This window comes from Xenia sp. Carnegie-2017, unplaced genomic scaffold (assembly GCF_021976095.1).
Source record: "Xenia sp. Carnegie-2017 unplaced genomic scaffold, XeniaSp_v1 HiC_scaffold_16, whole genome shotgun sequence".
NCBI lineage: Eukaryota > Metazoa > Cnidaria > Anthozoa > Malacalcyonacea > Xeniidae > Xenia > Xenia sp. Carnegie-2017.
In genome coordinates, this window is record NW_025813469.1 from 13,194,417 (window position 1) to 13,213,168 (window position 18,752).

General features: G+C 33.8%; 2 protein-coding genes across 4 annotated transcripts in view; both read left to right on the plus strand.

Annotated features, from left to right (window-relative positions):
* The window catches only part of LOC124436589 (proteolipid protein 2-like), an 85,695-nt gene that overhangs the window by 7,902 nt on the left and 59,041 nt on the right, over positions 1 to 18,752 (plus strand). The window lies entirely within an intron of this gene.
* Positions 471 to 10,903, plus strand: LOC124436584 (protein NLRC3-like). 2 transcript variants are annotated; one of them, XM_046986542.1, is made up of 3 exons: positions 471 to 2,285; positions 8,241 to 10,414; positions 10,850 to 10,903. In XM_046986542.1, exons 1-2 carry the CDS (start codon positions 976 to 978, stop codon positions 10,378 to 10,380), a joined length of 3,450 nt encoding a protein of 1,149 aa, XP_046842498.1. In that variant the 5' UTR covers positions 471 to 975; the 3' UTR covers positions 10,381 to 10,414; positions 10,850 to 10,903. The 2 variants fall into 2 exon arrangements, with proteins under 2 accessions (XP_046842498.1, XP_046842497.1); XM_046986541.1 differs by lacking the exon at positions 10,850 to 10,903 and having other exon boundaries at positions 8,241 to 10,473.

Sequence of the window (18,752 nt, forward strand, 5' to 3'; positions counted from 1 at the left end):
AGCCAAACTGTGTGGAGCTAACTGAAGCCACAAATAATGGTGTGTATTATTTTATACTGCAGTTTATGCTCTTACAAATGTGGTCTATGTCTATACGGGGATTGTTGAAACTAAATTAGTCATGTCTATTTCATCCATTTTTTAAAGGATACGAAAATGGATGCTATTTTCAGAGCCATACCACTGAATTGTTTTCCTGGTTTGAAAAACTACTGCTCTCTATCTATTTCACATTTACAATCATCGCTTCTGGAATTTCGAAAACATTTGATCGTCAAACTTCTTTTACTTGTAATGGCAAGATGATTTCAAAATTCCAAGAAACTTCTCTTATAAAGAATATTGAATCAAGATGTTTGAGACAATACCAAAATGAAACTTGGGATAATATATATGTGGTGTCCTTTAATTTCTTTTTCTCTTTTTGGGGTATGATCTGTGGACAGTCTGTGGCCAATCGACTTAAAACTTTGATAAGTTCTTGTCAGAAAGAAGCAGTGAAGTCAGAAAGGTTGCAACTAGTTCTTGGGCATTTAATTATTACATCATTTATTTGACTGTACGCGTGATCGGTTTGTCTATATTTGTTACAGTACTGTTTCCATCCATGTTTCCCATTGACTATTCTTGTTCGTGGCGTCCGACAACAAACAAAAAAATCTTTGTTAAACAATATAATTCTTCCTCGATATAACGAGACATTCGTTAATTGTAAAATTCGCGATGGTAACAGTGAATGGTGGATTAAATTTGTTGTAGCTGTTGATGTTTTATCGATAATAATGACGATATGTCAACTAATATACCTATTAAATGAGGCCAGTAATGACAATTTTTTCACATCAGATAAGGAGTTTTTCACGGTATACCTCTTTTCAAAACGTGCAGAGTTTCGAAATTGGATAAAAGAAATAAAAAAATAAACCTCACTTGAACAAATTATTAAATATTCACGATAACGTAGGCAAGGCACAAATGTCTGTGCAAAATCTTGAAAATATTTATGTGAACGTCATAATGCAAGCTGAAAGACAATTAAGTAAAGCTTACCCAGAAACGCATGAAAGGCACGAGATCCTTCATTGTCATTTCAAACCTAATGAAAGTGCGAAAAAACTAACAAGAGCAACTGACATTTTTAAGCCACTTCCAAATAGCAAGTCGTATCCTAGCTCCATTTTAGTCATCGGAAGGCCAGGAATTGGTAAAACTATGTTGACGAAAAAACTTATTCATGAATGGAAGACAAATGAAGACGACTTTTGGCGCAATAAGCTGGTCATTTTATTGCAATGTCGTGCGATTAAAGAGAAGTACATTACTTTTAAAAAAATGTTAAGAAGTTGCGTTGGATTTTCATTTGAACAGTTTTCAGATATTTACGAATTCATAATGTTAAATCCTGAAAGAACTGTTCTTATGGTCGACGGTCTTGATGAATTATCTTTAGATAATGAAGATATTCAAACTGACGACTCAGGGTCCCCTAATGAAAAAAGGCACGTCATTACACACTTAAGTATGCTAGTTGAAGGTAAACTATTGCCTGATGTTACTGTTCTTATTACATCACGACCCACAGCTGAACGTAAATTTAGAGATATGGAATTCGCGAGGACAGTTGAAATCATGGGCTTTTTTGAGAATGAGATAAAAGAATTCGTGGAAAAGTTTTGTCATGAAGATAGAAATATTGCTGACCGTATTCTAAATAAGATTGAAATTTCTCTTGAACTTCGCAGCTTTTGTTATATCCCTATTAACACTAAAATTGTTTGTATGACCTTAAAGGAATGTTTTGCAGATGATGAAAACTACAGTCCAAAGACTATGACTGAATTGTACGATAGAGCAATTAAAGTTTTACTATGGCAAAGCCATCCACTTCTCAGGGGCAAGACTACAGAAAAGGATTACTTGAGAATTCCTTTACCATCCGAGCTTGATAAAGATCTACAAGAAATAAAATATGTTGCCATGGAAGGGCTTAAAGACGGACGCCTGATTTTTGAAAGAAAAAGTAACAGTAACTTTAAAAATCTGGAAAACTGTGGCATTTTCAATAAGATTTATGATGATGAACGCCATCTTTACTGTTTTCTTCATTTGACTCTTCAAGAGTTTTTTGCAGCGTGGTATATTGTTGACGATTGGCAAAACATTGGAAAGTTTTTGGATGATCATGTTCAAGATCCTAAATGGCATTTGGTAATCGAATTTGCTGCTGGTTTGGTTGGAAATGAAAAGAAAGAGAAGGGAAAAGATATCAGCGTTATTCTAGAGAGGTATTAAATTTATGATCAATGAGCATTTGTATCATTGAAAATGTTTGATTGTATCTTCATATTGTATGTGACTAGATGTATTTTTCTAAGTTAATTCATCATCACCAAATTCTTAACATTAATTTTGCCAGCCAGATGAGCAAATATTAAAGTAATGCCTCCTCGATAAGTTTTAAGCTAAAGTGTCGCGTAGAGTTTGGAAGAAATAATTTGGGGATCGATTTCTTTTGATCGTTTGCTGTATACTTCAGAAAATGGTTTTTACATGTTTTCGGATGTAGACCACTGTAGATCACTGAGTTGTTGCTTTTCATTAGAGTATTTAGATGCACTGGGAAGTTATGTAAACAGCAAATAAAAGACTTCAGCATAATGCACACTAAGATACATATATATAAAGCCCATAAAATAAACCTTATGTTCAAGCATTAAGTGAAAAAATCTGCTAATGAGAAAACAAATCTAGTGGATTCTCCAAACACTACGTTCCAAAAGTGTAGGACTATTTTCGAAATCATTTTAAAACGAACAACAGCAACAAGCAAACAGCTGTAAGCTGTAACTTAAAACACAAATTATGAATTTAAGGTTTTTATCTTGATTTTCATCAAAAAATTGCTTGCCAAATCAGAAATACAAATATACATTTTGTGTATTTAGGAGTGGAAAATTGCGAAACTTTCAAAAAAGCTGTCAATTTCGGTAAATCTCAGCGGCAAAGGACAAAATCCTCCATTTTGTTGGCGTCATACAATATTCAAAGCCGCTCTTGAGATAGCCTCTTCAGTTATTATAGAACTCAATGGTGTTAGTATTCCAGATATATTTACTTCAATGGGCTGAGTTAAAGCTTACCCGTGCCTTTAACTTACTGAAAATTTGCAGGTGACCACCATTGAGTTCTATAAGACCTGGAGGGGAAAAGGAGCCTGGACACCGTGGTCAAAAACATAGCTGTAATGGCGGATTTTGTTGGTCAAAACTTCCACTTTAAAAATTTTTTTCAATATTCACTCCCTCCTGATTTCTAATACTGTTTATATAAACGAAAACAAGCGAGAAAAAAAACAATTACGATACCGACAGCATACCATGTGAAAATAATGCTTCAGCATTGCGTGAAAAACACAGTACACACACACATCAAAATAAAGAAAATCGACGGTAGAGAAACGCATATTTTGGCTGTAACATTTAAGTTATTTTATGACATTTTAACCTTTTGAAAGTGAAAATTAAACGTCATTCATTAGTAGACCTGTCAATCTCGTCAAACTTATACTTTATTTCATGCTTCTGTGTGTTTGACTGTTTGTAAACAGTTTGGTGCAACTATTTTTCTTGCTCAAATGGATAAATCTGTGTTAAAATGCTCAAAAGGAAGCGAGAAAATGTTTGCTTCAGTTCTATGACATAAGTCAACTGAAAATTTACCATGGATAAGTATCATATGTGTATTGTCATTACCTGATAAATCTACTGAAAACTCATAAAGAAAGTATGTTGAACTAGAAGAGCTACAAAAAAAAAAATTCAAAACACCATGACACTGTTGCTTGGTAATTTGTATTTTGTAAACTGCTTGGCAGAACCTTGGGTCTATTACTGAACAGAACTACATTAATTTTCCATTGAAATTACAAATTTGGAAACTAAAGTGCATTGGTTTCTCTGACAAAACACTGTCTATTACTGCATGAAAGCAAAATAATTAATTGACAGTGTAGGCGAAGAAATTTATCAAGTTCTATAGATATTATTGTGTATTCCTCACAGTCTTTTGGAATTGTGTAATGTATGTCAAAAACAAGATATAATTTTTCAAAAATGCTAACCCCTTCAAGCACTACTACTCTTCTGTTTTGCTTAAACAACTTACAGCTACCAATACTAATTATTTATATGTACAAACTAACAATTGGGAATTAAATGATAAACAACTTGATAAATCTTTGTATTTTCCATCACGCCTTCGAATTTGTTTCTTTTATCTCTTGATAAAAACATTAATGAAAGACTTACAAATCAAGTTTCTCAAAATAGTATTTTGTACAAAGAACTAAACATAATTGGAAAGGTCACATGTTGAAGACAGACTTTGCTTCTCTGACTAGGTTGCTTGATCATGAGCAATTTAAATTTGTTTACAATTTGTTTAAAGAATTCTTTTATTGATTTGTACTAATTCTTCATAAGACAAAAGAATTTCTTTGCCATCTATTTTTGCTTCCTCTACATTCAACTTCATTGTAACCAATGTATCCGATTTGAATTTGTGGATCACCTGGAATCATACCAAGTATGGATTTGGTGAGATGAGACAACAATATGTTTAATTTTTCACGCATATTAATGATATAATCATAAGCAATTGTTGAACAAAAATTTCAAGGTAGGAGCAAATCTTAGCACATTGTTCTACACACTTCTTTTATCTTGGTTTTGAAGTAGTAACCTGTTTACTATAACAATAAATACTTCACTTACAGAAACGCGAAGTAGTACTTTACAACTGTTTGCATAAATCCAACTTTCCAAACCCATTATAATTGTCTACACTATACAGTCAGTCAAATTGAGCAGGCAAGTAGTTTAATAGTTATTTATATTATACAGCATATACCGTAGTTCTCACTAACTTTGCATGGCACTGCATTCAATTTTAACACAACTCTGTTGTAAACTTTCCCTTCATCTTTAAAAAATCAATAAGAACAAATTCTGCCCAATTTTTGGGAGGTAAACTCAATTCAAATCAGGAGAGTTTAGCTTGATCATGATACAAGGTGGAGGCAAAACTCGATAAAAATTGGCAGCTTCACCACGTCTGACGAGCGATAAAGTGAAGAACAAACAAGACTTGGCCAAAATAACTCTAAATTAAAACATAGTTGTAGAAACACTCTTCAAGTATCGTGTTAAAACGTCAGGTTAGGCGAATTTATTATCTGGTTTTTACAGCGTCGTAATTTGTGTACAGGAAATGTGTGGGTGTGTGGGTTTCAATTGTGTTCTGTTTTTTTGGATCAGTCTAAAGTTATGAGTTAGTTGCTTGTTTGTTTTTTTTGTGAATGAGTGATTTCTAAGGTGCCGGTAATTGTTGTGATCTAAATGTATTACTTAAGCACTGACTATAGACAACGGCTTATATTAGGGAGTTGGTAGACCAACTTAAAACAAAAACCCCTGGACAGATCACAATAACTACCAGCTCCTTACAAACGGCTCATTCACAATACAAAAAGAAGCAACTAACTAATAACTTTAGACTAATCCAAGTTAACAATACACAATTGAAACCCACACTGCAAAACAATTTCTGTACACACAATACGATGACGTAAGAACCATATAACAAAAACGGCTATCCTGACGTTTACTCCACACTTGACTCTTAAGATGACTACCGCTAAGGTTGTCGAAACGTCAGTCTACATCAATACCAACAGTCCTTCTCAGGCCACTACTAACCTGGACGATCTTCATCCACAAACGTTTTACTCAAACCTCGTATATTAATGAGTATGTCAATAACATTTTCGTTAAACCTAGCATGTCATATATATTCACAAAAAAACACCGATTTTTTGTGTAAAGCGTTGTTCCCATACAGTTGTAATTGTAAGTTAATCACAGAAAAAGCAATCACTGACGTGAAACTATTGATATGGGAACGCTAACCGGCAATAGCAATTGACAACAAATTTAATTATTCTAATCAACACATAGAAATTACTTGCTTCTCAGCAGGGACTGAACTAGGACTTCTGGAACGTAATTCAAGAAACGCCAAAAGCTTTAGCCACCTTGGAAGGTCTGGGGACATACTCACCTGGAAAATTTTGTTTTCAACGTCTCGGAAGTGCAATTTCCGGCATTTTACATCAAGTGGTAATCATATTTTGTAAGCGTTGTATGTGCATAAAACTTACAGCTTAGTAGCATTTTTAATTAAAATGGTGAACGATACTTACTTAATTGGCTGTTTTTCTTAAATTTGGGACTACGCAGCATGCCTAGGAAACACATATTGCTAAAAGCCTGGCAATATGGAGTTAAGAAACTTAAGCTTTAAAAAAGGAAAAATTATCAGAATTTTTAGTCAACAAAATCATGATGTTAGTAGTGTATAATTGTATTTTAAAACAAATAATGACCTAAATAATAGACGAATTGAGCAATTTCTAAAAAGTTGCTTGTAGGCTCAGAATTTTCACCATTATGCCCATTGGCTGCCTTGGGGCTCATGTTATTTTGTTAAGTTTGAGTTGATATTCAAGGTAGAAGCATGTACAAAATTTTCGAACAAAATTCACTGAACAAAATTTTCGCACACTTAAAAATTTAGCCGGACCCAAAGCTCATTCTCCCTTTTTATTTTAATCGATATTTCACGCATTTGCACCAAAGCATAATAGGCCTTTTTTTGTGTATGAAGAAAAGTCGTCGACTAAATATTGCCATTAAGAACACTAAGGTAGGCTAACGCATGTACGTGTTTTTTTTTAATATCGGCGTTGAGAACAGGGAATGATCTTTGTACTTATGGGTAAATATCACATTTAATTACAACAATTACAACTATATGCAATTAAACATATTTCGAAAATGAGTTTTAAACAAAAAAGGCTTTTGAAAGAGAGACAAACGTCGTAAAAAGTTTTGTGTGTATAGAGATTCCTGATAAACGATCCAGATAAAAGTAGCTATAATTTTACATGACAAATATTCTCTTTTACATCTATATACAGTAGAACCTGTTTTAAGCAGTCACAAATGGGGATTTCTCGTGTGACCGTTTAATACAGGTTGACCACTTATTGCAGGTTGACCGTTTATTATAGTTCTTTAGGAAAGTCACCAAACGGGCTACGTGTAACATTTAACAAACTAAAGTTGACCAATCGGTATTGTTCGTTAACATGCCAATTAACAACACTATATAAAGCACTTTTTTTCTTAGTTTGAACTAGAAATTAAAAATAGTATACATAAAATGTCACAGCTCAAACTGCTGAAAAATAATCATTGGTAAGCGTGTGTCAACAGAGAGGATGTTTATAACTTATATATTCCGTGCCTATATCCCTTTTTTGGAGATAGGTTTTCTTGTCAATGGCTGAAGGGACGTAAGAAACATTAAATTGCTGGTGTATTTGTCCGCACAAACAGAAAATATTGTTGGATCTTTTGAGTCATTTTATGGAAGATAAATGCAATATAAAGACATGTATACAATATAAGTGATATGTTCCAACAAAAATATTTAATTATATATTTTACTATGGGGTGTACCTACTTAACCTGACCGTTTAATACAAGTGCAAAATAACAAAAAATTAAGCTTAGCACATTGGAAAAGGTGACCGCGTCCGTTTAATAGAGATGACCGTTTAATAAAGGTCAATTTAATAGTATTTGCACCAGGAAACTTTGCCATATAACCGCTTAACACAGGGTGACAGCTTAATACGGTGCCGCTTAATACAGGTTCTACTGTTAAAGTAAAATTACAAATATTTTGCTTCTTATAAACTTGCTCCGTTGCACTGTGAGGCCCATTTTAGTACATACATGACATACAGATATAATTTGTTTTCTAATGAAAGTTTTTGGCGAATTAACTAATTAAAACATGCCTAAATAAATTTTGACCTCTCTAACCTCTTCCAGTCAACTATCACGCTGCCAACGCAACTGAACTGGTTGTTCTGAGAAGCAGCAAGGAGTTTTTACTTTCATGTAATATTAATTTGCACTTGGCTTTGGTAAACGTTGTGTGCATTATCTGATTTATTTTAATTTGCGACTAAAAGATTATAGCTAGCTATTGTTACCATAGTTGTTTTACAAAAACTTCTCATGTCAAGATGCTTTCCTGAAGGGCTTTATTTTTTAAAACAAATTAAACCAAACTCTTAAAAGTTTCACAATACGATATTTTTATAATTACAGGTTAGAAAGTTGGATGTCACATTTATTTTTCTCTGATGGTAATAAAGCACTTGGTTTTCTTGGAATGAAGTGCTTTTACGAATTACAAGACGACGATGAGATGAGATCAGCTTGCGAGTCAAATAATTTTTCTGAAACAATATCCATTGAGAACGTTTCTTTCACGCCTCTTGATTCAAACGCCTTCTTTGAATTTCTCTCTGAATGCCGAAAATTAAGAAAACTCGCGTTTTTTTCATGCCAATTTCCTGATAATCATAGCGTCATTAGATTGTCAAAATATTTGACAAATGCAACAGCATGCAATGTATTTTCTTTGAAAATCATCTCCTGTTCTGTTAAAAATATATCAAAACATCTTAGTGAAGCTTTAAAAAGTGAAAATTGTAAACTTAGTGAATTGGAAATTAGAAAAAACAATATAGGTGAAGAAGGTGCTAAATATCTTAGTAAAGCTTTAAAAAGTGAGAATTCTAAACTTACTAAATTAATTATCAATGGCAACAACATGGGTGATAAATGTGCAAAATATTTTAGTGAAGCTCTGACAAGTGAGAATTGTAAACTTACTGAATTGTCTCTTAGTCGTAACGAACTAGCAGCTGGAGGTGCTAAGTATCTTAGTGAAGCTTTAAAAAGTGAGACTTGTAAACTTACTAAATTGTCTCTTGATTATAACAATATAGGTAAAGAAGGGGCAAAATCTCTTAGTGAAGCTTTAAATTATGAGAATTGTAAACTTACTAAATTAATTATCAATGGTAACAAGATAGATTATAAGGGTGCAAAATATTTTAGTGAAGCTTTGAAAACTGAGAATTGTAAACTTGCTGAATTGTCTCTTGAAGATAACAGTATAGCAGCTGAAGGTGCAAAGTATCTTAGTGAAGCTTTAAAAAGTGGAAATTGTAAACTAAGTGAATTGGATATTCGTTTTAATAAACTTAAAGATCAAGGTGCTAATTTGCTTATTCAAGCTACGAAAGATGAGAACTGTAAACTTACTAAATTGAAGATTTGTGGCAACAATATAAGTAAAAATAGTGCTAAATCTTTTACTGAAGCTTTAAAAAGTCAAAATTGTAAACTTACTGAACTTGACGTTCACTTTCACACACTAAACAATGAAAATACAAAATCTCTTAGCAAAGCTTTAAAAAGCGAGAATTGTAAATACACTGAACTCTATATTCTTAAAGACTTTCTAACTGCGAAAGAGGCTAAATGTTTGAGCAAAGCTTTAATAAGTGAGTATTGTAAACTGATCAAATTGGATATTATTCATACTAAAATAACAGCTGAAGGTGCGAAGTATCTTAGTGAAGCTTTGAAAAGTGAGAATTGTAAACTTACCGAATTATCTCTTGAATATAACAATATAGATGATGAAGGTGCAAAATCTCTTAGTGAAGCTTTGAAAAGTGAGAATTGTAAGCTTACTGAGTTGGATCTTTCTTATAACATGATAGGTGATGAAGGTGCAAAATCACTTAGTGAAGCTTTGAAAAGTGAGAATTGTAAGCTTACTGAATTGGATCTTTCTCATAACAGTATAGGTGACGAAGGTGAAAAATCTCTTAGTGAAGCTTTGAAAAGTGAGAATTGTAAACTTACTGAATTGTGTCTTTCTTATAACAAGATAGGTGATGAAGGTGCCAAATCTCTTAGTGAAGCTTTGAAAAGTGAGAATTGTAAACTTAGTAAATTGTCTCTTTCTGATAACAATATAGGTGATGGAGGTGCAAAATCTCTTAGTGAAGCTTTGAAAAGTGAGAATTGTAAGCTTAGTGAAGTGGTTCTTTCTCATAACAGTATAGGTGATGACGGTGCAAAATCTCTTAGTGAAGCTTTGAAAAGTGAGAATTGTAGGCTTACTGAATTGGATCTTTCTCATAACAGTATAGGTGATGACGGTGCAAAATCTCTTAGTGAAGCTTTGAAAAGTGAGAATTGTAAACTTACTAAATTGTCTCTTAGGATTAACAATATAGGTGATGAAGGTGCAAAATCTCTTAGTGAAGCTTTGAAAAGTGAGAATTGTAACCTCACTAAATTGAATCTAAGTGTTAACAATTTGGGTCATGAGGGTGCAAAATCTCTTAGTGAAGCTTTGAAAAGTGAGAATTGTAAACTTACTTAATTGGATCTTTCTCATAACAGTATAGGTGATGACGGTGCAAAATCTCTTAGTGAAGCTTTGAAAAGTGAGAATTGTAAACTTACTAAATTGTCTCTTAGGATTAACAATATAGGTGATGAAGGTGCAAAATCTCTTAGTGAAGCTTTGAAAAGTGAGAATTGTAAACTTACTAAATTGAGTCTTACTTCTAACAAGATAGGTGATGGAGGTGCGAAATCTCTTAGTGAAGCTTTGAGAACTGAGAATTGCAACCTCACTAAATTGAATCTAAGTGTTAACAATTTGGGTCATGAGGGTGCAAAGTCTCTTAGTGAAGCTTTGAAAAGTGAGAATTGTAAGCTTACTGAATTGGATCTTTCTCTGAACGGTATAGGTGATGAAGGTGTAAAATCTCTTAGTGAAGCTTTGAAAAGTGAGGATTGTAAACTTACTAAATTGAGTCTTTCTTTTAACAAGATAGGTGATGGAGGTGCAAAATCTCTTAGTGAAGCTTTGAAAAGTGAGAATTGTAAACTTAGTAAATTGTATCTTTTTTTTAACAAGATAGGTGATGCAGGTGCAAAATCTCTTAGTGAAGCTTTGAAAAGTGAGAATTGTAAACTTAGTAAATTGTTTTTTTCTTATAACGATATAGATGATGGAGGTGCAAAATCTCTTAGTGAAGCTTTGAAAAGTTAGAATTGTAAACACACTTATATTAGATATAAATTTTAACCATCTATTACATAAATTAATTCGCTAATTACTTTAATTATGCTTTAAGAATATATATTTGACCTAACAGTGTAAAAGCCAGTATTCATATTTTAATAAAATAAATTGAATTGTCCTGATTTTTTGCGCGTAAAAAGCACCTTTCTTCATATCAATTTATGGTCTTTTGCTAGCATGCTTTTAATACTGAATCATAGTTCTACCTAAAGAACATTTTAATCAAATTAACTGCGACGGAAATGTGTTCTTTTTTTTGTTTGTTTGTAACAATTTCCTATCTTTTGGCCAGCATACTTTTCTTACAGAATTAGTGCTCTACAAGTATGAAAATAAGTTTAAAAACTCCTGCTAATGTTTCCGAAGTTTCTTTTAAAGATTTTTTGCAGATGTAAATGTCTACCAGGACATATAGGTACATGTTAATTAAATAGATGTTTTCAATCATAATTAACTCAATATCATACCGAACGTGTTTGCCTCAGAGACGTGGCTAACATGCAAGTTTATTTTTGCAATGTTGATTCTAAAATCTGTTCACTTTGGAAATCTTCTGGTTAGCAGGATGTTTAAATAAACTTTTTTTGGCAAAACTAAATAATCATGCTGGTTATGTCAATGTGACATCAGGTTTTATTTTTCCTGAAGATTGGCAAGCGACAATCGGTAACATGGTAACCCCTGAAAAGGCAGTAAAAACATTATATGCATTGACCTTTGTGTTACGTTTTTGCCAGTAAACATTATCATAAAAAACTCATTTCAATATACTATATAAATGATTAACAGAATTAAAGCATTATGAAGTGTATGTAGCATTGTATTTCATTGCAAACCTCAAGTATTTGTAGTGTTGAAAAATAGTAAATTTCTATGAGTTTTAAAACTACGATAGTTGCTGCAAACCGCGGAAGTTAACAAACAATTAATTTTGTTCATAAATAAAGTTGTAAATAGAATTTTATAATCATTGAGTACAGGTCTCATGTTTCTTCACATTACTTATGATCACATGCCATATCAACTCGCAAGTGTCTTATACACACTTACACATGCTCACGAAAACTGTCAAGTTTGAAAATTTAGCTACTACACTACTCTCTACATTTAATTACATTTTCATCCTTTTTGTATTTCGTCTTAAAAATCTAATTGAATTAAAACAACTACCAAGACTTCACATCTTTTAAATTTGTGGTTGGACGCCACAATCAATTTTTTTCAAATTAATGAAACAATTGGATCACAAAATTTAAGTAATAAATGATTGATATCAACGACTCAAACTTTTTGAGACTTTTCAGCCTTTGACGCCTTGTCATTTAAGAAGTTTGTTTTTTTTAAAGATATTATGAGGCAGAGACATACGGCATAGGTAAGTAAATTGTTCTTATTTTGAGATATTTTGCGTGCGCAAAAGTGTTTTTATTCTTAAATATCTTGCAATAAACTTCAGAAATTGAAATAAAGTAATAACCCCATTGAATAACGTAATAAAATATATTACATTTTTAATCGCACATAAATTTTATTGCTAGGACGTTTGTAAACGAAGACAAAGGCAATTTTTGTGCGACCATACAGCATCTGCATACAATTATATAAGGAAGATTTGTATTGTTTTAGTTATCATAAAACGAAGTCTTTACTAAAATCATTCAATTTTCTTTGTTCTGTTTTCAGACCAAACTTGGACTTTCACAAAAATTATCAGTACAGTTTTTAAAATTCAAACGTTCCTCTTTATGTACAAACTAATTTCGCCTACTTGGTCACGTGCCAGTTTGCTTGTTGTCATTTGCGTTAAATATTTATTAGTCTGAATGGACAGACTCATCACCCGAGATTTACAGCGTTTAACCTATATTTCTGAAATTCTTTTTTTTCACCAAAACAACATGTGCTTAATCTTGACAAAGAGCTACAAGATTATAGTGTAGCACATTTAAATAGTTTTTCAGTATTTCAACCAGAGTACTTTAGCATCGTAATCATGATTTCATCTGTTTACTTCATGCTTAAATCAGTCTAAAGTTTGTGGTAAAATCAGACAAAGTGCAAATAATATAAACATAAACATATTTTTTCAGATTGATACATTACAAGGCAAAGGATTTGCTAATAATGGCGTACATAAATTTTGCGTTATAAAGACGTCATGCAAGAACTCTATTATATTTTATTTATAACTCATTGAGTACATTTGTTTGAGTTAAAATCATTTAAACTGGTTATTATTGCATTCATAGGCGTAGGAAAGGGATGGGGGACTTGAATGGGGGTCTTTAGTCCCCATGAAGCTTGTAATCGGATTTTATCTAGCCCTACAAATAAAGGAAAGCATTGCCAAAACGTTATTACGTTATTGCATTGTTATCTTTAACAATATGTGTCCTGTAAATCATATTTTGTTCTAATCACATAAAAATTTAAAAAAATTATTGCTGTGGACGAGGCTCAAGTTAGTGGTGTAACACTGGTGCACTGAATGTGCAACAGTACAAGCTAATGTACTGAAACTCAATCAAGAAAAATTTATAGGGAAAAAATGTGCCGCTGTAAAAGTTTCCTTTTCTAATACCTGGCCTGACGCCGGCGAAGATTTATAAGAAATCCAAGAATACAAGAAATATAAAGCCACCAAAAATGGCTACATATTTACAGAGAGATGACGGTAAATTTGGAAATATTAAAGTTTTTTACTTAACCCAAGTCTCTAATCATATAGCTTAACCCAATTCCCAACCACTTAATTTTGAAATCGTTTATTTTAAAACTTTATAGAGTAAAATTGAATTTGTTGCGGAATTGTCGTTTGTTCCGTTTCTACTGCATTTAACATCATTCATGTCCACAGTCATCATGGCCACTGCAAAAATGGCTACTGATGCCTGAGAAACTCAGTGAACTGGCCAAAGTCCACTCTAGCCTCAAAATTAAAAACTTTCAATCTTTTTTAATACTATGATTCAATCACAGTACGTATTTGGTTGTTCAGCTCATATCATCTGACAATATCAAATCAATTTTATTTACGACTGCTGTTTGTAGTTTAACCAACGAACTGGTACATTTAGTACATGTAACATTTCATAGGCAAGGAGAAAGTATCATGTTTTGTCTCTTCTAGTCGTTCGCTTGTGACCCCATAATGCAATATTTCTAAAATGTTTCGTTGTTAAGGTACATACTATCCGATTTTCTCAAAATATTTTTTTGTCGACTCAATGTTAGTCGACCAACAACCAAACTCATTAAACAAAGGCATTCTGATTCGTGAATTGTGTTTGTGGTGTCATGTCTCTCCTTAATTATGCTTTGTCACCACCTCCCTCTTTTGAAGAAATTCCCGGTTCCAGTACACGTTCTTCTTTGAAATGTGATGGATGCAGACCTCTCAACCTCAAAACACATAAAATCTGGAGACTGATGCAAAAAAATCTGGAGATTTCAGTAAAAATCTGGAGATTGATCTACCGGCAGACAAAACCAAGTAAACACAGGTTCTGATTCAGAGAAAGTCTTTTTTCCTGTTATAATTCACTTAAAACATGCGTGGACCTTAACAACACAGAAATAAACTTTGTTTTGACAGCTTCAATGCTCAGCATTATATGCAGTAGCTGCCTTTTTGGAACTATCCAACAGTTCTTTTGTAGGACTCCACTTGTGGCACGGTACAGTCTGCTCTGGATACTGCAGCTTCATGGCCAGCAATCTTGACAGTGTACCCTCCAGCATCATTGACGCTCTGCTCTCGGTCTTGTTTTTCCTCACGATACTAAACAATCTCTCCTCTCCGGCATTACTATGGGGCAAGACTAAAACAAGTCCTGCTATTTTTGGCAAATGTTTAAATCGTTTAGCAGCTGTGCCAGGGATGACAAACTGAGCAATATGCCACCACAATACATCCATTCTGTAATGAGTAAGCACCTCTCCATCCTTTTCTCCGTCAATCACTTTAGCTTCCTTCAGCACATTATCCCCAAAACATTCATCAGCGAGTGTCTGGTAGTCACAGAACTCATCATAAAGCTTGTCAACAGGCAGTTGTTGAAAAATAGCTTTAAATCTGTTGATGAAAAACTCCACGCTCTCCCACTTTGAATCTATTCTGCTTCCTACATCAATCCATCCTGCTTTAATAATTAGTTCATTGGACAGTGGAAATTTTGTTAAAATGTAACTTAGGGAGTCCTTAAAATAGGCTTGAGCTGCTTTAAATACTTGGAAATGCTGTGTCTCACTAATGTCTCCATCATTGAGAAGTTGTTGAAGCTTGATTTTTGTGGTAAAGCCCATAAAAATTGTATGCTCTGGCTTATAAATCTTGGGATCACTCAAATTCAGTTCTGTAACTGGTGTGTCCTTTAGAACATGTGGATTAATGATCCTGTTGGCCAGAGACCGTGCCAGTTGTATGGTGGAATCATGAAGCATGTGAATGATAGGCTCTTCAGATTGCAATAGTTTGTTGAAAGTGTTGAATAGTGGAAATGATGCATGGTGAAAAAGCAGAGCAATTTCTGTTAGAGGATTATTGAAAGCATCTCGAAGCCTTGAAAATCTTTGGTCAGCAAACCCTTCACTTAGAAAGTACGACTTGAGTCCACTGTACTTTTCAAGTGTTCGCTGTACACACCTTTCCAACGAAAGCCACCTTGTTGAGACTTGTTTCAATATTTTGGAATACTCATGTCCACAAAACTCCATATATTCAAGTAATATCCCTTTTCTCTTGGTGCTTTTTTCAAACCAGTAGAAGAGGTCAATGTGGAAATCTTCAATGTTCACTCCAATTACTTTTGCAAAAGAGTCATGGCCATTACTGGCAGCTATGTGCACCAGATGGCAGGGGCAACCACTAACAAAAATATCTGGATTTCTTTGCTTACACCGAGATGCGAAGGAATTGTTCTTTCCAATCATGGAATTAGTGTTATCGACACTAAGGCTTACTGCATTGGCCCAAGGGATACTGTCAGCCCTGAACTTCTCCTCAACAGTATTAAAGACTTCTGCTTTGGATGCATCACTACCAGCTGTGACACACATGTCATAGAAGTGGTTTGTCACACATTTTGACTTGTCCATATCAAACAGTTTTATCGTCACTGGATTCATTTTCTTGACATCAGTGTCACTGGATCCGTCAATTCCAAGACTAAATGGGTGAGTTTTGCAGTGTTCAACTATGTATTGATGGCAGTGGGGTCCCATAGCCGTATTCATAATTGCAGTTGTTTTTGTTGCACTGCAGGCATATGACTGAGCAATTTTGCTGTCTGGGAAAATAGTTTTAAAGAGTGGTCCAAGATTCCCTGCTGTAGCAATTGGTAAATTATGTTGTATCAAGAAATTTGTAACCATTACCTCTGCTTTTATGACATCTGTTGATGTAGAGCTGGCTGCTTTGAAAAACTTTGAAATTTGTTTGCTTGTTTTCGACTGTGCAACAACCATTTTGTGCGATTCTCTTTCACAATAGACTTTAACATCTCTTAATCCTTGGTGATCGCACCGAACACGTTTATTGCAAGGAACACACCAAAATGAGTATGCATCGCTTTGAACACGTTTAACTGGATACGCACGTTCCCATTCTGTGTTGAACTTGGTTTTATATTTCACTGCACCTCTGTCTTCTCCTTTTGTGTTTGAAACTGAACCTCCCTCTTCTTGATTGTCGGATATATATTCATTAGGTTCATCTGCAACATCCGCCATTTTAGAAACGTGATAAAATGTGAGAGACTGGTAATGATGATCTAACTTGGAACAAGTACTCTATATATGGCCATAGTCGATAGTCCGTCATGAACTAAATAGCTGGGTAACGGTTTGTTAAATTCAACTACGGATTAGCACAGAATTGGCGCAAGAAACGCCAAAGATGAAATAATACAACAAAAAATTTGTTCTGTCAGCTTGCGCCACTATTTATCGTGAGATTTTTCTGTCTTGTTGTGAGACCGTGAGATTGAACTGAAAACCGTGAGTCTCACGACAAAATCGTGAGACTTGAGAGGTCTGTGGATGTGATCATCTCATCAGGCAATAAAAAGAAGATCCTGGCCGTATCATTTGACAGCATTGTTGATGTAGAAAAAATATCGTCTAGCATGGAGACAGAGTTACAGACATGCCAACTTCCTGGACTAACTTGAGATCTATCATCGCCTGAATCGTCAGATTCGTCCTCTTCGACTTCGTCTACACATCGTTTTGATGTGGACGACATATTGGTTTGGTAAATTACCATGCCACGTGCCGAAAATGCACGTCACGCGTCAGCGTGGCTGCTTGCAGGCTGCGCCCAGGCTCCCCCTGAACTCTGAAACCCGCAATGACCAAGCTTGATGCATTATGCCGCCGCATAGCTCGTCAATGCGATCAAGGGAGACGATCCGATCGTACTATCTGATTAAATGACACAAAGGCATTACACTAATAATTATGTCTACATAAATTTATAGACCCAATAATTTGAATCATATTTTACGTTCAAACGGTATATCGAAATAAACTAAATCTTTTACAACAGTAAACATTCCCCGTTTACATTTCTACTACAGTAAACAGTGAGCGCATGTGTTGTGAATACATTTCCTAAGTTTTTTGAAACATACTGAGCAAAATTTAATCCTGTTGCTTTCAACAGTAGCGTACATGGTTTGGGTTAGTTATAATGTTTTATAGCGTTTCAATGACAAAAAAATGAAAGTTATTTGTAAGAAAAAAGTGTTACCTGATTGTCAACATTGACATTCATGTATATCGCATAAAACATCAATAAAAACACACATTACCTGCTTCGGTGCTCTTTCAGATCCTTTCACCTCGTGTCGGTCAGTTTCTCTTCTTGTTTTAATAACTGACACATTTCCTTTTTTTTGTTGGTTGGGCAGACGAATGTAGATTTAAATGAGAATAACTTCAAAAAGAAGCAATACACACCAAGTAAGTATAAGAAGATGATAAAACAAATACAATGTAGTACAAATTGTTAGAACGGTAATGTTAAAGTTTGATCTCTAATTGCTAAAAACATCTTCTCTTCTTGTCTTAGTTATTGCTGAAAATATACGGCTCTAGTGTCTATAAAAATTATAATTCATCGCTTACATTACAAGGAAGTTTGAAGGTCTAAATTTCTGTCTGTAGCTACAACAGAAGACTGACTCTCCGCTATAAATATCGATTTCTCTCAAGTCAACAGAAATATATTTTAAATACGTCAGTTTAAGCATTTGCATGTCATTTAAATAAGAACGACAATCATTAACGCGTACCGCAATTCAAAGACGTATAGAAAAAGTTCAATACCATTTTTGTAAAATCAATATTGCAAATGATCAGTTTCAATAAGATTACTTCATTAGGCATTCCATATAGTAAAAATCAATACCGCGAAGGGATTGTTAAAAAAATTTAGCGTTCATTAATAAAAGTTTTGGAAAGTACAATAGCATGATAACAAATAACATTAAAACTCTATAAAATGTCAATAACACTATATGTTTTCAACTGTATGATTAACCCTCAAGATTCTTTCTTTTAATTTTTTTAAGTGTATAAATGTGAAAGTGTGAAAGTGGTCGTCTCTATTGTGCGCGTATTTAAACCAGATCTGTTCCGCTTCATTCGTAAACAAGTGA

What these genes read in the sequence shown, in the direction of transcription:
- LOC124436584 (XM_046986542.1), top strand. Translation starts at nt 976, where the DNA reads ATGTCTGTGCAAAATCTTGAAAATATTTATGTGAACGTCATAATGCAA. An exon ending in ATCAGCGTTATTCTAGAGAG is followed by an intron (nt 2,286 to 8,240) that starts GTATTAAATTTA and finishes TTATAATTACAG; the next exon opens with GTTAGAAAGTTGGATGTCAC.